Consider the following 22,303-nt stretch of genomic DNA (forward strand, 5'->3'; position numbering starts at 1 on the left):
CGGGGGAGGAGGGAGGCGGAAAGAAGAAAGGGGGCGGGGTTGAGGGGGGCGGGCCTGGACCTGGGGAGTGAAAGCGAAAGCCCGGGCTACTAGCCGGGAGACCAGAGATCTAGCGACTGAAGCAGCATGGCCAAGCCGTGTGGGGTGCGCCTGAGCGGGGAAGCCCGCAAACAGGTAATGGTGAATCGGAGGCCAGGAAGGGGTCATAGAGCCCTCTTGGGGGGAGGCCAAGCTGGGTGGTTCAGGGGACCAAAGCAGTGCCAGATAACTCCCCCAATCTCGCTAGTGCCTTCACTTCTCGGGGATTCCCAGATTCCTGCCCTCTGACTGCAGTGAGCAGGAGCTTCCAGGGGAAACTGGCTTGTGGTGAGAAAGGCCTGAGCCACAGTTGGAGGGCACCCTGTTGTGGGTGGAAGCTTTTGACAACCCAGACCCTTAACCAACATCCGGGTACTACTTTCTGTGTAGGTGGAGGTCTTCAGGCAGAATCTTTTCCAGGAGGTAAGTCTCTGGATTTCAGCGATTTGACCCAGAATCTTAGACCAATACTTGAGGATAACAACCTCTCCTAATGACCCCCCCCAAGTCACCCTAGACTTAACCCTACTTCCCTTACCAAGCCTTCACCCAAAGTAACCCCGGAATTATTGATAGCTACCTTTAATCTGACCTTTCTTATGACTCTCCCCACTTCTGGCACTTCTCCCCTCTTTTGATGTGGAGGAAAAAATCCATGGCTCCCAAAGCAGGAATAGCACAGTCCTAACCTTAGTTCTGCCACTTACCAGCTTGGGCAAGTCCTTTCATTTTCAGGTCTTCAGTTTCCTCATTTGTAAGTCTTGGACCCAGTGATTTCCAAAGGCCCTTCCAGTTCCATTTGTCAGACATCTCATTGAGCATATTCTGTGATTCCCCTCCCTTGCAATGTAACCCACAGGCTGAGGAATTCCTCTACAGATTCTTGCCACAGAAAATCATATACCTGAATCAGCTCTTGCAAGTGAGTAGTGTGGCCCCCTCCTGCCCCTTCCCATGTCCTCTCTCCCCTTTGCCCATCCTCTCTAGCTAACAACTGGATTCAGCATGCAGAGAATAGTTTCAAGTAGTGGACTGGGAATATTAGGATGGCGTGAGGCATGAGCCTAGGTTGGGAGGCAGAGGGCAAGTGGGATGTATGGAGGGAAGGCTGTGACCTAGGATGAAGGGAAGAGACTGGGCAGCCCCTGACAGTGAGCTCTGTGCAGGAGGACTCCCTCAATGTGGCTGACCTGACTTCCCTCCGGGCCCCACTGGACATCCCCATCCCAGACCCTCCACCCAAGGATGATGAGGTGAGGCATTCAGGGTGCAGGACTTGGACTATAAACCCAATGGAGATGATAGCCCTTCAACCTCTGTGACTTTTCCAAAGCTACTTTCCCCCTTTTTTGTCTTAGATGGAAACAGATAAGCAGGAGAAGAAAGAAGGTAAGAGAGATAAGAGGTGACTAGGGAAGGGGAGATGGCACATTGGCTGCTGGATGAGAAAGGGCCTGAATCCCCCTCTTTCTCACAGTCCCTAAGTGTGGATTTCTCCCTGGGAATGAGAAAGTCCTGTCCCTGCTTGCCCTGGTTAAGCCAGAAGTCTGGACTCTCAAAGAGAAATGCATTCTGGTAAGCCTGGGAAATGGGGGAGGTGGAAAGAGAAGATACACAAAGTGAAGCCCTGGACTCCTCCATAGATACAAGTCCTTCATACAGAGACCTAGTCCTGAAAAAGAAAACTTCCTTCTGTGCCTTGGGCTTAGATCTCCTTTGTTCTCATTCTGTTAGACCTCTCTTATCACAACGGTACCCCCAAAATTAAAGACTGTGTAGTATCCACTCTGTAACCTCAGAACCTACTGCTCTATCGGGTTCATAGTAGAGGTGGCATGATATAGTGAGTGAATTGTTTTAAAAGAGTGGACCCTAGAGAGAGACTGCTTAGGTTCAAATCATGATTCTATCAGTTACCTAGCTGGTAACCTTAAGTAAGTCACTTAGACATTCTGTGACTCAGTTTTTTCATCTGTTAAATGGATACAATAAATATGTGTCTCTGATGGTCGCTGTGATGATTAAATGAAATAAATACATGACACAGCGCTGGTGTGTAATAAGTACCCAATTAAATATAACAATTTTTTAGTAAGTGACAATAATAGGAAGAACTCAGTATGTTTGTTGAATGATTCTTACATGATCCCTCTTAACACAGGTGATTACATGGATCCAGCACCTGATCCCCAAGATTGAAGATGGAAATGATTTTGGGGTAGCAATCCAGGTAAGAAAAGGGTAACTGAAGACACTTAGAGTGGGGAGAGCCTCGGAGGTTGAGCTAGACATGAACCAGAAGGAGGAGGAAGATAGTGTATGAAATGGGGAGGACATGAAGTGTTGTCTTTGCCTCCCGTGTCACCACAGGAGAAGGTGCTGGAGAGGGTGAATGCCGTCAAGACCAAAGTGGAAGCTTTCCAGACAACCATTTCCAAGTGAGGGCAGCTGGAAGACCAGCATTGGGGGCAGTAGGAGCATTTCTTTGGGACCCCCAAAGCTAGGCATCAGGATGATGGGAGACTTTGGGAAGGGTCTGAGGGAGTACATCTCCCTGAACACTCATTCCTGTGGTATTTCCTTGCTTCTGGCAGGTACTTCTCAGAACGTGGGGATGCTGTGGCCAAGGCCTCCAAGGAGACTCATGTAGTGAGTGGATAGTCCACCAGCCTTTTAGCTGGAGGTGGGACGAGGAGGTGTGGAGAAAGAGGTCCTCCTTGTCTTGTTTGTGACTTTCCCAATGTGTAGAATATTTAGCTAAAAGCATTGCCTAGAAAAACCAATTAGGGCTTCAACGACTTTGACCCTTTTCTCTGCTCAGTCCCTTGGGATCCTATTTCTTGGTGCTAAGAAGGGGTTCATTCTCAAGTTAACTTGTTTCCTATAAAAGGAAACCAGACTCATGTCCCAGCCTCCCATGGGACTGACACAGCTTTGCCTCCCACACTGCAGATGGATTACCGGGCCTTGGTGCATGAGCGAGATGAGGCAGCCTATGGGGAGCTCAGGGCCATGGTGCTGGACCTGAGGGCCTTCTATGTGAGTCTGGAGTAAGGCCTTAGGGGAGGTGGATGAGTAGGGGCGGGCAGGGGATTGGCTAAGAACCTGACTCTTGCACTCTGGCCTTCTCCCAGGCCGAGCTTTATCATATCATCAGCAGCAACCTGGAGAAAATTGTCAACCCGAAGGGTGAAGAGAAGCCATCTATGTACTGAACCCAGGACTAGAAGGAAAATAAATGATCTATATGTTGTATGGATTCCCTTCCTGCATGTAGTCATTCATTCAAAAAGCATTTATTGAGGTGGCATCTATGTACAGACTGAAGATGAATGTGGTGGGAAGGGGTGGGTGTCATGACTTAGATGCCCACTGTAATCTTTTTTTTTTTTTTTTGAGATGGAGTCTCACTTTGTCGCCCAGGCTGGAGTGCAGTGGCACGATCTCGGCTCACTGCAAGCTCTGCCTCCTGGGTTCACGCCATTCTCCTGCCTCAGCCTCCCGAGTAGCTGAAATTACAGGCGCCCGCCAGCACGCCCCGCTAATTTTTTGTATTTTTAGTAGAGATGGAGTTTCACCGTATTAGCCAGGATGATCTCGAGCTCCTGACCTCGTGATCCGCCCGTCTCAGCCTCCCTAAGTGCTGGAATTACAGGCGTGAGCCACTGTGCCCAGCCAGCCCACTGTAATCTTAAGAGGTCCTCCAAAGGAACAGTGTGGGGATTGTTACATGCCATGACAGCCATGCAGATAACCTGTATTTTGGAATGTAACAGTATTATTTTCATCCAGAGGTCTCAGGAATTAGTGGAAGAGATGGCATTTGCAAAGAGCCCTTATGGGAATAATAAGGCTTTGGATAGACAAGGGGAAAGTTCTGTGGCCAACATCAGGAATGAAGAAAGAAGGAATCCTTATCAGTTTAGGAAAAGGCTAGAAGGAGAATGAGGTTTCACTGGGAGAACTATGGAGAACTATGGATGAATGATTGGACTCCTTTTTTTTTTTTTTTTTTTTTTTTGAGATGGAGTCTTGCTCTGTCGCCCAGGTTGGAGTACAATGGCATGATCTTGGCTTACTGCAACCTCCGTCTCCCGGGTTCAAGCAATTCTCCTGCCTCAGCCTCTCGAGTAGCTGGGAGTACAGGCGTGTGCCACCACACCTGGCTAAGTTTTTGTATTTTTAGTAGAGACGGGGTTTTGCTATGTTGGCCAGGCTGGTCTTGAACTCCTGACCTCAGGTGATCCACCCACCTTGGCCTCACAAAGTGCTGGCACTGCAAGGCGTGAACCACTGCTCCTGACCTGGAATTCTTCTTAAGGGCTGGGAGGGAAAAAAATAATGCTTCCAAGGCATTGTGGTGAAGGAAATACACCGCAGGACATTATGGGAAAGATTCATCTGTAAGTTTTTCTTACTGTCCTCCCCTACACCCCCTTCAGCCAATCACTGTCTTTATCTCTGCTTTTCAAGATTCAGTCCTGGGCTGAAGACAAGGGTTCCTTTGCTGTGATCTTGCTATAAACTCCATGGGATTGTTCTTTAATTCAGGGCCTTATCCTGTCATAAAATATGAGATAAGAACGTGCTGCGAAGCACTGGACAGGCTGGAAGCCTGCCCCCATACATATCTCATTAAAACCTTAAAGGAACATGGGCAAAAGATAAACCAAGGGCAAGAAAACCTGCAGTCGCGAAGGTAACACGGATCATTAGTGACAGAGCCGATCTAGAGTACAGATCCACTCGTCCCATAATAGGCGCAAGGCGGTCTGCTTTGCCCGCAGCCCTTCGGAACACCCGGCTACGGGTTAGCGCTCCATCCCCGGGGCTCCGCGGAGCCGGTGGTGGTGGGCAACACAGGTTAACAGGCAAAGCCAACCAGCAACGAGAGCGGAAGTCGGGGAACCTAGCCAATAAGAGTTCGGGCAATTTTCTTTGCTTCACAATGGTGGGTTCTTTCCAGTCCGCTGGAGACAAAGGCGGGGCAACGTTGGGGTGCGGCCGCTGATTGGACAAATTGAAAGCCTTTAGCCCTATCAAGGAGCACCACGTGGGCGGGACTTCAGGTGCCAGTTCTGCAGAGAGCTGCAGCTTGCCCTGTCTCCCAGGCAGGCGCTGAGTCGCAACCGCCAGCTAGGGGCTCGGGAAGGCGGGGCTCGGATGCAATCGGGACCTCCTCCTGGGCTGGGCTTCGGGCGGACTCCCGGACCCCGGGCGCCGGGAGCCGGCGGGCTACCTGCGAGTCGAGTTAGCGTTGTCGCCGAACCGAAGTGAGAGGGCACGGGGAAGGGTCAAAGAGGGTGCCGAAGCGCTGGAAGGAGCTTCACGGACGCGAGCTAGGCACCGGCTCGCCTAATTCGGCACTAATCCGGCTTGCTGCTTCCCGGCCAGGCCCCGCTCGCCATGGGGGAGGTGGAGATCTCGGCCCTGGCCTACGTGAAGACGTGCCTGCATGCTGCCCGGTACCCACACGCCGCAGTCAACGGGCTGTTTCTGGCGCCAGCGCCGCGGTCCGGAGAATGCCTGTGCCTCACCGACTGTGTGCCCCTCTTCCACAGCCACCTGGCCCTGTCCGTCATGTTGGAGGTCGCCCTCAACCAGGTGCCTCCGTTGGATGCCCATCCCCCACCGCGAACCCACCCAACACCCCAGCCCAAGTTAATCCCCGGTCCCTTGGCAGCAGTGCGCATCCACAAAGCCAGCGGCACAATTTAATTACTGATGGCCCCTTTCCCACGACAGGTGGATGTGTGGGGAGCACAGGCCGGTCTGGTGGTGGCTGGTTACTACCATGCCAATGCAGCTGTGGACGACCAGAGGTGAGTGGCGTAGCCAGAGGAAGAAGGAAAGGATTATGGGGGGTTGCGGGTTGGAGGAATAGAGGGCGAGGATGCGTGGGGCATTGGGTGGAGGGGGGCGCACAAGATGAACCAAGGTCATTCCTTCTATCTTTCCTTCACCAAACGCTTAGGAGCAGGGGTTTTACACCAGGCACTATGCTGGGTACTGGAGTGAGGAAATATAAAGATGAATAGGACAGAGCCCTGCTCTGGAGTGCCGTTTCGGCGGGGAGGACAACTGTGTATCAACAGATTGATTTTGTGTTTTTTTTTTTTGAGACGGAGTCTCGTTCTGTCGCCCAGGCTGGAGTGCAGTGGCGCAATCTCGGCTCACTGCAACCTCCACCTCCTGGATTCAGGATTCTTCTGCCTCAGCCTCTCGAGTAGCTGGGATCACAGATGAGCGCCACCATGCCTGGCTTTTTTTAATTATTATTTTTATTTTTTTGTTTTTAGTAGAGATGGGGTTTCGCCATGTTGGCCAGGCTGGTCTAGAACTTGACCTCAGGTGATCCACGAGCTTCAGCCTCCCAAAGTGCTGGGATTACAGGCATGAGCCACCACTCCTGGCCAACAGACTGATCTTGCTTTAACTGAGGTGTCCCCCAGGTGCTGAAAGAACAGAGAAATCCCAACCAGCAACTTCAAAAATAAGGCAGTTTCCTTATATATATAGGAAAAGACAATTATATATATATATAAATCATATACATGAAGCAGATTAGAGATACTGTTTTGTAATTTGCGTTTCTCCCTCACTTAATAAATACTTGACATCATCCCATTTCCACAGCAAGATCTACCTTTCCCTAACAACTGTATAGTCTGAATATGGATGTACTATGATTTATTTAATGCTTCAAACATTGAGGTTGTTTCCAATGTTTTATTACAGACATTGTCCTATTATTACCGTAAATTCTTTATAAGTAGAATTTCTGGGTTAGCATATGTATAGTATGTAGTATGTATACAGTTTCAATTTGGATGGTTATGCCAAATTACCTTCCAAAAAGACCACCTTTGGTTTCCACTCTCACCAGCAGTATCTGAGCACCTGTTTCCCACAGCACTCAAGCATCAAGCAGTCGTACATCAAGCATCCAGCAGGCCCGATCCCCGCAGGCCACCTACAGGGAAAGGCCACAGCTGCGCCCACATCTATGAGACCTGGGAGGCCCAGCTCAAATGGATGGGTTTTGCCCACAGTTGGCTCCTCACTCCTCTGATCTTCCCTCTACACAGCCCTGGGCCCCTGGCCTTGAAAATTGCTGGGCGAATTGCAGAATTCTTCCCTGATGCAGTACTTATTATGGTGAGACTTGGGTTTCTGGGTGGGGAGGTGAAAAGAAAGTAGGGTGAGGGGACCCTTGAAACTCTCACTTGCCCTTCTTTGTCCACTCAGTTGGATAATCAGAAACTGGTGCCTCAGCCTCGTGTGCCCCCGGTCATCGTCCTGGAGAACCAAGGTCTCCGCTGGGTCCCTAAGGATAAGAACTTGTGAGTACCCCACTCCCTCTCTCTCTTCTTAGAAGCCCAAGATTCCTGGGTCTCCTCTGTCCTTGGCCCTGCCCCAAGGGTCTTTCTCTAGACCCAATCTCTGTCAAGTCTGTGTCTGGCCCCACTACTTGCTGTTTGACCTCCATGGGGGTTGCTATTTCAGAGTGATGTGGAGGGACTGGGAAGAGTCACGGCAGATGGTGGGAGCTCTACTGGAAGATCGGGCCCACCAGCACCTTGTGGACTTTGACTGCCACCTTGACGACATCCGGCAGGACTGGACCAACCAGTGGCTCAACACTCAAATCACCCAGTGGGTTGGTCCCACTAATGGAAATGGAAATGCCTGAGCCAGGGCCAGCAGGGTCCAGATCCAATAAAGAGACTTGGGCTGATGGGCAGTGGTATAACTATATTTATTGTGCCTGGGAGGCAAGATGAGGGAAAAATCTCAACAGAAGCAAGTTTGGGGAAAATCTGGAGTCCCCAGTAAAAAGTAGGAAGGTCTCTGCTGTACCCATCCCAGAATGGGAGAGAGGGCTCTCAATAGATCATTCCCTTTGTTTCTCCCCTGGGCTTCTTGAGCTTCTCGAAGTTCTTCAGGATGATGTCATATAACACAGCCTACAGGGCCAGGGAGGAGTGGAGGTCAGTCAGAGGCCTCCAGTGGCTCTGTGCCCCATTTCTAGCCTTGTGGAGAAGCTGCGCTTTGTCACCCTTTACCCCTAGCCTGCAGGGTCAGGGAGTGCGTGGCCTGGGAAAGCTGCCTCTGCCCACCCCTGCCCTCGCCTCCTCACATAAGCATTGCGGATCTCCATGACCATCAGCCGGATGTCCCGGTACTCTGCCTCATCCAGCTCGTGCACCAGCTGCCGATAATCACCCTGTGGGAAGCTCGGGTCAGGCCTGACCTTACATGAGTCCTTCCCTCATGCACCCTGACCTGGGCCTCACCTACCACATGGGGCTGCTTGGCTGCTTTAGTCACTGCATCACCACGCTCAGAGAAATACCTGTGGAAGGAGAAGTGTGTATGGAGTAGAAGAAGGAGGTCTCTGTCCCAAAACAGACAGTGTGTACATGGGTGGTCACTCACTTAGAGATTTGGGTGTGGAAGCCTTCTAGCTTGGTGTGGAGGCTGGTCATCAGCTCAAACACCTTCTCCTAGGGAAAAAAAGCAAGGGGGAAAGTAGAAGGAAGCATGGACTAGAAAAGAGCAGGGAAGTGGGGCAGCACTCTCACCTGGACAGCCACTCCAAAATTGTTACCATCCTCAATCCGAGGTATCTGCAGCTGCAACCAGGTGGTGACCTGGGAAGAGGGAATGGCGTAATGCCACATCAGCCCTCTATCCAATTCCGTTTCATATTCTCCCTTGCTTCCCTCCCCACACTGGGTGGAGGCATGCCAGGTCTCTCCTGAGCCTCAGAGCCCGGACTTCTGGTTTCACTTGCTGTGCCCTCTCTTGCTAAAACCTGGCATGTGCCAGGCCCTAAATGGCAGGGACTAAGAGGACAATGGTTTGACTTAAAGCCTGAGAGTTGAAGGGGGAGAGCCTACCAGGTTGAGCTGCTCAATGACATCCTTGATCTCAGGCTTCAAGCGCTGCAGAAGGACCAAGATCTTTTCATTGCAGTTCACTGGGCCACAGGGAGGACCTAGAGAGTGAGCAATGGGTCAGTCACATGATTGAGCCTGTGTGAGGGTTGAAGGGGAGAGTAGAAAGAAATCCTTAGGAGGAGCTCCTGTGGGTGGGACTCAAGTCTCTTCCCACAATTGTGGTTTCAAGTACCTTTGTCTTCATCCTCCCCCTTCTTCTTTTCATCCTTGTCTTCCTTCTGCAGAAAAAGAGGGGTTCATGAGAGTCAGGACTAAGGTTGATTACCCCCATGGTTGGATCCCTTCTCCCAGGTCTTCCCAGCTTGCCTCCTGCTGTTTCTTCCGTTCCTCTTTCTCTTTCTCCTTGGCTGGATCAGGCACTGGGATGTCCAACGGGGCCTTCAGATTGCTCAGGTTGGCTTCATTGAGAGCTGGCTCCTGGTGTAGGGTGGGAGGAGGGCTGGAGGTGAGGGGGTTCCTTTCACCTCACTCTCACAGCCCCTGACCCTTCTCTTGGCCTTTACTCCCTAGCTCCCTGCCCAGCCGCGGTACCTTTAAAAATGCATCCAGCTCAGAAATCTTCTTGGGGAAATAGCTCCCGAGCAGGTTCTCTGTCTGTGTGTGAGGTGGGATGGAGAAGGATGGGAGTCAGCATCAAATGCCCATCCTAGGTGGTGAGGCAGGGTTGAGCAGTAGGAGTTGGGCAGGGGTGGGGCCGCTGATGGGGCATGTCTTACCTTGGTACAGAGGTCTTCACGAAACACATCCACCTGTGGGGCACATGCATCCCTTCAGAAACTTGGCTTTAAGGCCAGTTCATTTGAGGACAGTTCCCTTAGGGTTATGTAGGGCCTGACCTGGGGAAGGGTGGAGGGGATCCCTCTAAGGCCAGACCTGAAGAAAGCGAGATGGATGCCTGTGGGGTGGGTTGGGGTGGTGGAGGAGTGGAACTCTGCAGACCTGGATCTACGGAGAGTGGAATGGGTATCCCTAGGGCTGGATACGGGGGATGAGAACATTCCTGGCAGTGAAGGGCCAGTGGTTCACGTGAGACCAGATCCCTGGGGTCGCCTGGCAGGTGTGAGGAGGGGTGCTGAGAGCCCTCTGCGAGCAGGACAGGGACGGGGTGGGCCCCGGGACCCTCCCTAAGGGAAAGGCCACGAGGTAGCTGGGGCAGTCCCGCATCCAGTCTGTGTGTGGCCCCGGCTCCAGGCCAGCGGAGTTCCCCTCCACGCCAGCTCTCCGCTTCACCTCACCCCACAGAACCACGGCCGCCTCGCGTGTCCCCGCAGGCAGCAGTCACCGCCCTCCCCGGGGCGCAGGTGCTCCGGGAGCGCCAGCTCGGCGGACTGCCCCTGACTTGTGTGGGAGTCTGGGGGGCGGGTCGGGGATGCCCCCGGCCGCTCGAGCCACGCCTCCCCAGTGGGCCCTTTCTAGACCCCGCGGCGCTCACCTTGGCTTGGGCCTCGGGCTGGACCCTGAGCGTGGCCATGACCGGGACGGGGGGCCTAGCGCCGCACGAGGAACCGAGTGGGCACCGCGAAGGGAAAGCGAAAGCGGCGCTCGCACCACTCACGGCCTTCCTGGGTAGTGGGGCGGGGAGGGCTGGAGGAGGCGGGGTCAGCCCGGAGGGAGAGGTGCAGTGCAGCAGAGGAGGGCGGCGGGTGCGGCTCCCCCTAGCGCGCACAGGCTGCCTCGCGAGGGCCAGTTTCCAGCCTCCCCACCCCCGCCGGCCGGGTCCCCGCCTCCCCGCCCTCCTCTCGTCCCCGCCTCCCGCCTCCCGCCTCCCGCCTCCCGCCTCCCGCCTCCCGCCTCTCGCCACTCGCCGCCCGCCGTCCGAGGACGCCGGGTCCTCCCATCGTCTAGTCTAAGCCAGTCTCTCCGCGCCCCGCCCTCCACCTTCCGCCTCCCAACTGGCTCCCCACCTGCTCTCTTCTTCCCCTGCTCCGCCTGGGACAGATAAGCCTTACTTAGGGCTCTTCTGTCTTTCCCCAGAGATGGAATAAGACCTGGCCTCTCTTTCCTAGCCTTGCTAGCGTGGGCCTCTGGCTCTGCCGACATCCTCCGCACCTGTAGCAACACCGGCACCAGAGCCGACAGCATCCCGATCCAAGCCCGGACCAGCTCTCTCCTGGACCACCGCGGCATATGCCATTCTACAGCCCACTCTCACAGAGCAGCGGGTTCATGCCTCTGTCTGGCTTAAAACCCTTTCTCAGCTGCCTGTTGACCTTAGAATGAAATCCAAAAGGCTGTTGCAGCTGTCTCCCCTTTAAGTTCACTTTCTACTACTTGCCCTTTCATTCATTACACTTGCAAATACTCGGGCTATTTGTTTCCCAAATGTGTCATGTTCATTCCTGCCTCAGGGCCTTTGCCCTTGCTAATAATCCCTTTGTCTAAAACACACTTACCCTGGGTGTTGTCATTCGGTTCTCAGTTTAGATGTCACCTCTTCAGAGACAACTATTTTCATCATCCTCTATAAGGAACCTCCCTCCAAATGCATTACAAATCAGCCTGTTTTAGTACATTCATAGCATTTATCTCTGATATTAGCCCGGTTTTTTTTTTTTCTCCCCAGGATAATTCACTGATTTAAACCAGCAAACTGTGTGTGTGTGTGTGTGTGTGTGTGTGTGTGTGTGTTGGGGGACAGAGTCTCACTCTGTCGCCCAGGGTGGAGTGCAGTGGCACGATCTCAGCTTACTGCAACCTCCACCTGCTGGGTTCAAGCGATTCTCCTGCTTCAGCCTTCGCAATAGCTGGGACTACAGGCGCGTCCCACCACGCTCGGCTATTTTTGTATTTTTAGTAGAGATGGGGTTTCACCATGTTAGCCAGGATGGACTCGATATGCTGACCTCGTGAACCGCCCGCCTCGGCCTCCCAAAGTGCTGGGATTACAGGCATGAGCCACTGCGTCTGGCCAGCTTTTTCTATAAAGAGCCAGATAGTAAATTGTAGGCTTTATGGGCCTTACAGTGTCTGTCTACTCAACTCTACCATTGTAGCAGGAAAGCTGCCATATGTAAATGAATTAGTATGGTGAGATCAATAAAACTTTACAGACACTGGACTGAATTTCATGTAATTTTTTCCTGTAATAAAATATTCTTTTTCTTTTGCTTTTCCAACCATTAAAAAATGTAAAAACGGCCGGGCACAGTGGCTCATGCCTGTAATCTCAGCACTTTGGGAGGCCAAAGTGGGCAGATCACTTGAGGTCAGGAGTTCGAGACCAGCCTGGCCAACATGGTGAAACCCTGTCCCTACTAAAAATACAAACACTAGACAGGTGTGGTGGTGGGGGCCTGTAATCCCAGCGACTCGGGAGGTTGAGGCAGGAGATCACTTGAACCTGGGAAGTGGAGGTTGCAGTGAGCCAAAATTGCACTCCAGCCTGGGCAACAGAGTGAGACTCTGTCTCAAAATAATAATAATAATAATAAAAACGTAAACAACGTTTTACCTTTTTCTTTTTAAAAAGTTTTTGTAGAGACAGGGTCTCACTATCTTGCCCAGGCTAGTCTCAAACTCCTGGGCTCAAGTGATCCTCTTGCCTCAGCCTCCCAAAGTGCTGGGATTACACTGCTATCACCGCCAGGTCTCTGCCTCAAAAAAAAAAAATATATATATATATATATACACACACACACACACACACACATATATATATACAATTATTTAATTATTAGCTCGCAGGTCATACAGAAACTGGCCACAGGAAGGTTTAGCCAAAGTTTGAGGAATTAGCCAAAGTTTGCTAATTCCTGGTTTAGGGGATAGATGATATACCCATATTGCCTAGCTTTGTAATCATGGCTCCTCTGTTTATTAATTGTGAACAAGTTACTTAACCTCTGTGTCTCAGTGTTTGCAGCTGCACAATGGGAACACTACTATCTCATTTTTTTTTTCCAATCAAGATCAGTACAACTTACCTCATACTTTTATTGTTGTGGGGACCAAATGTGTTTTTTTTTTTTGAAACAAGAGTTTCGCTCTTGTTGCCCAGGAGGGAGTGCAGTGGCGCGACCTCAGCTCGTTGCAACCTCCGCCTCCCAGGTTCAAGCGATTCTCCTGACTCAGCCTCCCAAGTAGCTGGGATTACAGGCGCCTGCCATCATGCCTAATTTTTTTTTTGTTTATATTTTTAGTAGAGATGGGGTTTCACCATGTTGGTCAGGCTGGTTTTGAACTCCTGACCTCAAGTGATCTGCCCACCTCGGCCTCCCAAAGTGCTAGGATTATAGGCGTGAGCCACTGCGCCCGGCCGTATGTGTTAACTTTTATGAAGAACTTACAGACACTTAGAAAAGTGCCTGGCAGAGTAAACGCAGTGCAAGTGTTTTGCTATTATTTGTGTGTCTATTATCTGCCCTCCCCAGTTAGCGCATATGCCTCCAAACAGCAGAAATCTTGTTTTATTTACATGGCATAGAACTATGCTAAGTTCAATAAACATTTGTTAAATAGATGAGCACATACAGACCCCCTACGGGGAAGACAGGGTAGGAAGAGTCCCTGAGAGGAGTGCCCAGATAGGTAGGCCCCTGAAGAGGGAGAGTGGAGATTCAGTGGAGAAGGCAGGAAAAACAATCAAACAGGCTGGAAATGGAGCAACTACTCAGCAAGAATGATGCCCACACCTGAGGGCACCATTACCTGCGTTAGAAGCACCATTCCTGGATATCTCAGTCCCCAGATAGCTTAAAGTTTGCAAAAACTAGGAGACTGAAAGGACAGCTGGAGGGATGGAGGTCAAGCATAAGGAAGGACATTCAAGGTTGATGAGAGCAAGGAATGGCTGGGAAATCCTAGTGACTACCAGACCCTCTTCCCACCCTTTCAAGGACCCAACCAAATGATGAGAGGAGCCAGAGCCAGGCCCGATGGCTTTTATTTCTTTCAGTTATGCTTGCGGCTGGAGTGGGGACGGGGGAAGAGCCCATGGCCTGGACTCCCTGGAGACCAGGGCTGATGATACCAGCTGCCATAGGTGAGGTACCAGGCGAAGGTGCCCACTGCGGCACCCACCACCTTGTGAGTGTACTGGTGGAAATAGATGACAGTACAGAGCAGCAAGAAGTTCCAAAGGCCCAGCAGCAGCACGTTCAACAGGAAGACAAGGCGCAGGGGGGCGCCAGCAGGCAGCCCATGGGCCAGGTACTTGGCGAACACAGCTGCTTCCTCTGCCATAAGCAGGCAGCAGAAGGTGAGCAGGAAGGTGTGGGAGGAGACCGTGTAGCCCCGCCACTGGTGGCCAGCCGCCAGGCAGCTGCGGCGGTCAGGCAGCTCGTGGAGCAGCAGACCCTGGGGCAGTGGCTCGAAGCAGGAGCCAGTCAGGTCCTCGATGAGCAGGAAGGCTCGGCCAGCTCCCCGCCACACGGCTGCTCCCACCACCAGTCGGCTCAGGTGTCTGGCAGTTACTGCCACGCGCCGTGTAGCCAGAAACACCACCAGCAACACAAAGCCCCCTAGGAAGGTGCATGTCCAGCCCCAGGCTGAATTCACAAATTTTCTGTGGGCAAAGAGGGGAGACTATTGAGACCCCAAGCGCCATCTCCCACCCTGGTCTGTGCTCCCATCACTGCACTTTCCCCAACCCTACACATCACCACTGGTTCTCTCCTTGCCGTACCCTTTACAGCCCCCAGTCATTTAAACTTTGCCATCTCCTTGGAGGACCATTCAGCATTCCAGGGTACATATTTCCTCTTTAGTCCTTTTCCTGACTTCCCCTATACCCCAGGGTTCTGTTCCCTTCCCCCTCCCCTGACCTTCTCCTCAACCTCCTAGCCTATTTTTAGTGTTCAGACTGGCAGGAGGACAGAAGCCTGGAGAAGGGAGCTAGGATCCCAGAGTGCAGGGACCCAGCTCCCACAGCCTTGAGTGGACTCACATGTTGAAGAAGTTGCCGTGGCTGGCGAAGATAGTCCGAGGGTTGACATGGAACTGCAGAAGGGGCCCAAAGATGACCACTGCTGCCAGCCAGGCATGGTAGAGGCGCCGTAAGCAGGGGCTGCCCAGAAGGCGGGCGGCCTGTTCGCTTCCAAAGTACAGCAAGGCAGAGGCCACCCAGAGAAGCACCTTGACCAGGCAGCCTAGCAGTGCCCGGATTCGGGCCCCGGCCCCCAGCCCTGCCCCCACCACCGGCCCCCGCTCCATGTTCCCTCCCCTCCCCACTAGCTGCTTGCTCTGCTGGGCAGCTGAGGAGGGGCTGATGGGGCCCCCCCGGACAAGGATAGGCAGTGACAGGTGTGGCAGACACAAGGCAGAGCCCTGTTGGCAGCTGGCAGGCGGGGGAGAGGGGCGGGGGGCAGTAAGGGGCCAGGGTGGAGGTCTGCCACGTCAGCAGGGTCCTGGCCTTGGGTGTGTGGTAGCATGTGTCCTAACAGCAGTCTGTGTCCTTTCCTGTTAGTCCTGTGTCCTCGGCTCCAACCATGTTCCAGTTCATGTCTCAGGGCCAGCTGTTCAGGGCTGTCCTTGTCCATAGTCTGCCAGGGTCTGCCAAAGTCCCTCTCCACCCACCCCTACTTTACCATTTGCTCCACAGGGAAATCAGAGGTCATGAAGATAAAACTAACCAAACCTTGAAAGTCGTTTTTTTAAAAAAGCTGTCAGTCTTATCATCAGTATGATCTAGCCCTTCTTCTGGGGTTCTGAGCACAAGAACCTACCAACAGCAGGATGCCACAAGGTGGCTGTGCACAGCACTGTGGCCACCTTAGGCCTTGGGAGGCAGATCAGCAGGGGTATCCACTTCAGCGCTCTGTGACCCCAGCAGCTTGGGTCTGCCTTAGTTCCTGTCTGGATTGAGGGTCTCTAAGGGACTAGTTTGGTCTAGAGCTGCTGTGTAAACTGGCGGTTTCATCTGTTGATTACGTTGACCCTCAGATCCCTAAAGATTAGGTTTACTCCCAGGGGACAGGGGTAGAGGAGACCCTAAAAGGGCAATTGCCAGACAGGAGTCAGTTGAAACCTTAAGTTCCATCCTCCAACCAACTAGCCTGGACTTCAGGGCTCTCCATGCAAGCCTGCCCTCCCAGTCTGACTGCTGAGGTGGCAGCAGCAGGGTAGAGAGCCACCTACCCACAGAGAGTGCCTGTTAGTCAGTAACTATTTCGAGATCACTTTTTCTTTCTTCCTCATTCCTCAAAACCAGTGGTGGGATTTCAGAGCACAGCGGAAGTAGTGGAAGCAATGAGCAAACAAGGACATCCGAGTTCTGGACCCAACTGTGTGACTTCAGGAAAACCAATGAACCCTCTTCAGTCCTCAGTAAATCAATTTCCTTTATAAATTGGTCAAGACAGATTGGATAATCAATTAGATTCTTTCCAGATCCTAAAGCCCATACCTTGGAATAGACCTTCAATGAACCCTATAAAAGAATTTTGAACTAGGCCGGGCACGGTGGCTCACACCTATAATCCCAGCACTTTGGGAGGCTGAGGCAGGTAGATTGCCTGAGGTCAGGAGTTCGAGACCAGCCTGGCCAACACAGTGAAACCCTATCTCTACTAAAAATAAAAAAATTAGCTGGGCGCGGTGGTGGGCGCCTGTAATCCCAGCTACTCTGGAGGCTGAGGCAGGAGAATCACTTGAATCCGGGAGGCGGAAGTTGCAGTGAGCCGAGATTATGCCATTGCACTCCAGCCTGGGCAACAGGAGTGAGACTCCGTCTTAAAAAAAAAAAAAAAAAAAATTCCCTCCCCTCATTTTTATTTATTACAGTTTTATTATTTATTTTTTTGAGACAGTGTCTCATTCTTGCCCAGGCTGGAATACAGTGTGCTATCATGGCTCACTGCAGCCTCAAACTCCTGGGCTCAAGTGATCATCTGCTCTAGCCTCCTGAGTAGCTAGAACTACAGGAATGCATCACCATGCTTGGTTAATTTATTTTTTATTTTTTGGCCAGGTGTGGTAGCTCAGGCCTGTAATCCCAGCATTTTGGGACCAGCCTGAGGAACCATAGGAGCTTGGGACCACACTGAGCTGGTCTCACATAGTGAGACGCCATCTCTACAAAAATAAAAATAATTAGATGGGTACAGTGGCACGTGCCTGTAATTCCAGCTATTTGGGAGGCTGAAATGGGAGGAACACTTGGGCCCAGAAGGTTGACACTGCAGTGAGTCGTGATGGCACCATTGCATTCCAAGCCTAAGCAACAGAGTGAGTCCTTGTTTCAATATTTATTTTGTAGAGACAAAGTCTCACTAAGTTGACCAGGCTGGTCTTGACCTCCTGGCCTCAGGTGATCTTTCTGCCTTGGCCTCCCAAAGTGGTGGGATTACAGGCATAAGCCACTATGCCTGGTCTCATTGTGGTTTTAAATAGTTGCAAAGGACATAATTTCTAGTGTATTATATACTGACATTTCAAAATAAAACCATTATATCATTGTTTCAAATGTATCCAATGAAATATAAATACTACAGTGATTAGATACTTCACCATTATCCATTAAAAGACATGACAAGATTTTACATCAGAAATTATATTTCCATTCTACTCCCTCATATAATTTATCCTAATATGTTTTTACGCTTGAAAGTCTTTTATTGACCATTTATCACATTGCTCTGCAAGAAAAATAACTCAAAACATTTAATTTTTTGTTTGTTTGAGATAGAGTCTCACTCTGCCGTCCTGGCTGAAGTGCAGTGGCACGATCTCGGCTCACTGCAACCTCCGCCTCCCAGGTTCAAGCAATTCTCCTGCCTCAGCCTTCTGAGTAGCTGGGATTACAGGCTCCCACCACCACACCCAGCTTTTTTTTTTTTTTTGTATTTGTAGTAAAGATGGGGTTTCACCATGTTGGCTAGGCTGGTCTCAAACTCCTGACCTAGTGATTCGCCTGCCTCGGCCTCCCAAAGTGCTGGGATTACAGGCGTGAGCCACCGTGCCCGGCCAAAAAATTTAATTTTTTATAGTTTCTGGGCCCAGTGTGGTGGCTCACACCTGCAATTCCAGTCCTTTGGGAGACCATGGCAGGAGGATCACTGAAGCCCAGGAGTTCTAGACCAGCCTGAGCAACATGGTGAAACTTTGTCTATACAAAAATATACACAAATTAGCCAAGCATGGTGGCACCCACCCAGCTACTCAGGAGGCTGAGATGGGAAGATCACTTGAGCCCAGGAATTTGAGGTTGCAGTGAGCAGTGATCACACCACTGCACTCCAGCCTGGGCAACAGAGCAAGGCTCTCTCAAAAAATAAAAACAAATAAAATAGAAATTTCCTGTGACCATAAATCCCTAAGAGTTAATTTTTTCCCCTATGGATTCTATTTTCATTATAACTGTTAGTAGTCTAAAATATATTATTAGTACATGAATACCTTAGTTTTTGGGGTTTTTTTGAGACAGGGTCACTTTCTGTCAGGAAAGTGAAACAGTCTTATTACTGACATGGAGAAAGTTTTAGTGGTCTCAGTAGAAGATTGAAACAGTCACAACATTCTCTTAAACCAAAGCCTAGTCCAGCGGCGTGATCGCAGCTCACTGCAGCCTTGACCTCCCCAGTTCAAGTGATCCTCCTCTCGCGGAGCTGGGACTACAGGTGCAGGTCACCAAGTTTGGCTAATTTTTAAATTTTTTTTAGACACAGGGGTCTCACTGTGTTGCCCAGGCTGGTCTTAAACTCCTGGACTCAAGTGATCCTCCTGTTTTGGCTCAAGTGCTGGGATTACAGAAGTGAGCCGCTGCACCTGTCCAGGAAAAGTTGTTGGAGGAAATTAAAAGGTACTACACTTCAGTGAACACATGAATGACACAAAAGTGAAATAGCCTTATTGCTGACATCAAGAAAGTTTTAGTGGTCTGGATAGAAGATCAAAGCAGCCACAACATTCCCTTAAACCAAAGCCTAATCCAGAGCAAGGCCCCGACTCTCTCTCTCTCTTTTTTTTTTAAAGAGATAGGGTCTTGCTTAGTTGCCCAGCCTGGAGTGCAGTGGCATGATCATGTCTTACTGCAGTCTCAAACTCCTGAGCTCAAGCAATCCTCCTGCTCTGCCTCCTAAACAGCTGGGACTACATGTGCATGCCAACACTCACTATGTTGCCCACACTGGTCTCCAACCCTTGGCCTCAAGTGATCCTTCAATCTTGGCCTCCCAAAGTGCTGGGATTATAGGTGTGAGCTACTGAGCCCAGCCTATTCTCTTCAATACTATAAAGACTGAGAGTGGTGAGGAAGCTAGCAGAGGCTGGTTCATAATGCTCAAGGAAAGAAGCCACCTCCATAACATAAAAATGCAAGGTGAAGCAGCGAGGGCTGATATAGAAGCTGCAGCAAGTTATCCAGAAGATCTAGCTAAGATCATTGATGAAGGTAGCTACACCAAACAACAGATTTTCAAAGCAAACAAAACAGTCTTCTATTGGAAGAAGACGCCATATAGGAGTTTCACAGCAAGAGAAAAGTCAGGGCTTGGCTACAGAGCCTCAAAGGACAGACTAACTCTTTTATTAGGAGATAATGCACCTGGTGATTTTAGGTGGAAACCAATTCTCATTTACCATTCTGAAAATCCTAGGGCCTTAGGAATTATGCTAAATGTATTCTGCTGTGCTCTATAAATAAAACAAAACCTGCATGACAGCACATATGTCTGCAGCATGGGTTACAGAATATTTTAAGCTCACTGTTAAGATCTACTCCTCAGAAATAAAGATTCCTTTCAAAATATTACTGCTCATTGACGATGCACCTGGTCACCTACAAACTCTGGAGATGTATAGGGAGATTAATGTTTTCATGCCTGCTAACACAACATTCATTCTGCGGCCCATGGATCAAGGAGTAATTGTGACTTGCAAGTCTTACTCTTTAAGAAATACATTGTGAACCCTGTCTCTACAAAAAATAACAAAAACGAGCCGGGTGTGGTGGTGTGTGCTGGTAGTCCCAGCTACTTGGGAGGCTGAGGTGGGAAGATTGCTTGAGTCGAGGGGGAAGCAGAGGTTGCAGTAAGCTGAGATCACACCACTGCACACCAGTCTGAGCGACACAGCAAGACCCTGTGTCAAGAAAAAAAAAAAAGAAAAAAAAATTAGATTTCATAAAACTGCAGCTGCCATAGTGATTCCTCTGATAGCTGTAGACAAAGTCAATTGGAAACCTTCTGGAAAGGATTCACCATTCCAGATGCCATTAAGAACACTCATGGCCAGGCACAGTGGCTTATGCCTATAATCCCAGCACTTTGGGAGGCTGAAGTGGGAGGATCGCTTGAGCCCAGGAGTTTGAGAGTAGCTCATGCAATAGGACAAAACCCCATCTCTACAAAAAACATAAAAATTAGCCAGGTGTAGTGGTGGGCACCTGTAGTCCCAGCTACTCAGGAGGCTGAGGTGGGAGGATTGCTTGAGCCAGGAGAGGTCCAGGCTGCAGTGAGCTGAGATCATGCCATTGCACTCCAGCTTGGGTAACAGAGTGAGACCCTGTCTCAAAAAAAAAAAAAGAAAACAAATACGAAAACCCTTTTTTTTTTTTTTTTTCAGACGGCATCTCACTCTGTCGCCCAGGCTGGAGTGCAGTGGCGCGATCTCAGCTCACTGCAACTTCCGCCTCCCCGGTTCAAACGATTCTCCTGCCTCAGCCTCTGAGTAGCTGGGGCTACAGGTGCCTGCCACCACACCTGGCTAATTTTTGTATTTGTAGTAGAGATGAGGTTTCACTATGTTGGCCAGGCTGGTCTTGAACTCCCGACCTCAGGTGATCCAACTGCCTTGGCCTCCCAAAGTGCTGGGATTACAAGCGTGAGCCACCATGCCCAGCCTAAAAACAATATAACCTATATGCACTGGGAAACCAACAAAATTGACTCGCCTTATGCAATATTCACTGTATTGCAGTGGTCTGGAAATTAACTCACAGTATCTCCTAGGTGCCTGTACAACAAACATTTTACATTATTTCGATAACATAAAATTGTATTGTAAATGTATCTCTTACTGAGAATGGATGGTCTATGGGGCTTTGATCTAATGAAGCTGTAAGGATACTAACAATTTGAATTTCTCTCTTAATTTGGTGCCCTGGAAGTAACACAGGTTCTGGGTGAGATGGATAGCACCTTGGGTAACTTTATCACTTGGTAGACAGGGACTGAAAAGGTGAGTGGGAAAGGAGATCTGGCATGGGAATTTCACCCTAGGTAGATCAGTTTGAGGAATGAGAACACAGAAGCCAAGGATCTGGACAATTTATTTATTATTTATTTTTGAGACAGGGTCTCACTCTGTCACCTAGGCTGGAATACAGTGGCACAATCACCACTCACTGCAGCCTCGACCTCCTGGGCTCAGGTGATCCTCCCACCTCTGCCTCCTGAGTAGCTAGGACTACAGGCACGCGCCACATCTAGCTTTTTCATTTTTTTGAGACAGGGTTTTGCTCTTGTTGCCCAAGCTGGAGTGCAATGGCATGATCTCGGCTCACTGCACTCAGCTCACCTCTGCTCCTGGGTTCAAGTGATTCTCCTGCCTCAGCCTCCCAAGTAGCTGAGATTACAGGCACCCACCACCACGCCCGGCTAGTTTTTTTGTATTTTTAGTAGAGATGGGGTTTCACCATGTTGGCCAGGCTGGTCTCAAACACCTGACTTCAGGTGATCCACATACCTCAGCCTCCCAAAATGCTAGGATTACAGGCGTAAGCCACCGTGCCCGGCTCACTTTTTGTGTTTTTTGTAGAGATGGGGTTTTGCCATGTTGCCCAGGCTGGTCTCAAACTCCTGGGCTCAAGCGATCCATGAGCTTTGGCTTCCCAAAGTGCTAGGATTACAGGTGTGAGCCACCACGCCTAGCCTGTTTATTCTTTTAAAACTGCCTATTTTGCCATGCAATAGGTACCCTTGCTGTGAAAGCCTGTGAACATCCCTGGATATGTGTACTATCATTTAAAAACTGCCTCAGAGGGCACGAAATGTTGTCGGGGAAGATCTATTCAGAGCTGGGTGTGAGCTCTAGCCCTCTCCCTGACTATCGGTTTGCTCTGGGGTATGAGGTTGAGTGTGAGGCGCCCACTGGGGCCTGGCATCAGGGCTGACTTGCTTCTCTCAGGCTCTGTGTTCATGGGCTACCTCTTCCAAAGACTGCACAGCTCCAGGCCCGGCTTCAGAGCAGAGGTGATGTGGTATTATCAGGCTCTGATGGAAAGTGTGCTCTCTCGGTATCTACTTGCAGGGAAGCTTCTGAAATTGGTGAGGGAGCACCTGTTGCAAGGCTCAGTGAACAAATGGTTTTGGTATTTCCCTTTTTCA

The 22,303-nt window shown here is 50.5% G+C and overlaps 4 protein-coding genes across 10 annotated transcripts; 2 read left to right on the plus strand and 2 right to left on the minus strand.

Moving 5' to 3' along the window:
* The first annotated feature begins 18 nt into the window (after window positions 1-18).
* On the plus strand, window positions 19-3,337 carry LOC105477856 (proteasome activator subunit 2). Its single transcript, XM_011734695.2, has 11 exons — window positions 19-174; window positions 469-501; window positions 938-1,000; window positions 1,245-1,331; window positions 1,437-1,467; window positions 1,556-1,653; window positions 2,240-2,308; window positions 2,449-2,516; window positions 2,673-2,727; window positions 3,031-3,117; window positions 3,213-3,337. The coding sequence occupies exons 1-11, from the start codon at window positions 127-129 to the stop codon at window positions 3,291-3,293; spliced, it is 720 nt and encodes a 239-aa protein (XP_011732997.1). The 5' UTR covers window positions 19-126; the 3' UTR covers window positions 3,294-3,337.
* Window positions 3,338-5,139: 1,802 nt separating this feature from the next.
* Window positions 5,140-7,816, plus strand: LOC105477852 (ER membrane protein complex subunit 9). 6 transcript variants are annotated; one of them, XM_011734689.3, is made up of 6 exons: window positions 5,140-5,351; window positions 5,473-5,682; window positions 5,824-5,900; window positions 7,167-7,236; window positions 7,327-7,421; window positions 7,585-7,816. In XM_011734689.3, exons 2-6 carry the CDS (start codon window positions 5,485-5,487, stop codon window positions 7,769-7,771), a joined length of 627 nt encoding a protein of 208 aa, XP_011732991.1. In that variant the 5' UTR covers window positions 5,140-5,351; window positions 5,473-5,484; the 3' UTR covers window positions 7,772-7,816. The 6 variants fall into 6 exon arrangements, with proteins under 6 accessions (XP_011732991.1, XP_011732987.1, XP_070956505.1 ...); XM_011734685.3 differs by having other exon boundaries at window positions 5,142-5,351; window positions 6,965-7,236; XM_011734687.3 differs by having other exon boundaries at window positions 5,143-5,351; window positions 6,992-7,236.
* Window positions 7,309-10,644, minus strand: LOC105477853 (proteasome activator subunit 1). Of its 2 annotated transcripts, none has more exons than XM_071100405.1 (11): window positions 10,474-10,644; window positions 9,758-9,790; window positions 9,573-9,635; window positions 9,348-9,458; window positions 9,214-9,259; window positions 8,982-9,079; window positions 8,664-8,732; window positions 8,518-8,585; window positions 8,380-8,434; window positions 8,219-8,305; window positions 7,309-7,405 (listed from the first exon to the last, which is right to left on the minus strand). In XM_071100405.1, exons 1-11 carry the CDS (start codon window positions 10,510-10,512, stop codon window positions 7,370-7,372), a joined length of 705 nt encoding a protein of 234 aa, XP_070956506.1. In that variant the 5' UTR covers window positions 10,513-10,644; the 3' UTR covers window positions 7,309-7,369. The 2 variants fall into 2 exon arrangements, with proteins under 2 accessions (XP_070956506.1, XP_011732993.2); XM_011734691.2 differs by lacking the exon at window positions 7,309-7,405 and adding an exon at window positions 7,814-8,045 and having other exon boundaries at window positions 10,474-10,638.
* A 3,261-nt stretch (window positions 10,645-13,905) lies between these two features.
* LOC105477851 (fat storage inducing transmembrane protein 1) lies at window positions 13,906-16,406 on the minus strand. The gene is made up of 2 exons (XM_011734684.2): window positions 14,926-16,406; window positions 13,906-14,544 (listed from the first exon to the last, which is right to left on the minus strand). The coding sequence occupies exons 1-2, from the start codon at window positions 15,189-15,191 to the stop codon at window positions 13,932-13,934; spliced, it is 879 nt and encodes a 292-aa protein (XP_011732986.1). The 5' UTR covers window positions 15,192-16,406; the 3' UTR covers window positions 13,906-13,931.
* Window positions 16,407-22,303: the final 5,897 nt, after the last annotated feature.

This window comes from Macaca nemestrina, chromosome 7 (assembly GCF_043159975.1).
Source record: "Macaca nemestrina isolate mMacNem1 chromosome 7, mMacNem.hap1, whole genome shotgun sequence".
In the NCBI taxonomy this organism is placed as follows: Eukaryota; Metazoa; Chordata; class Mammalia; order Primates; family Cercopithecidae; genus Macaca; species Macaca nemestrina.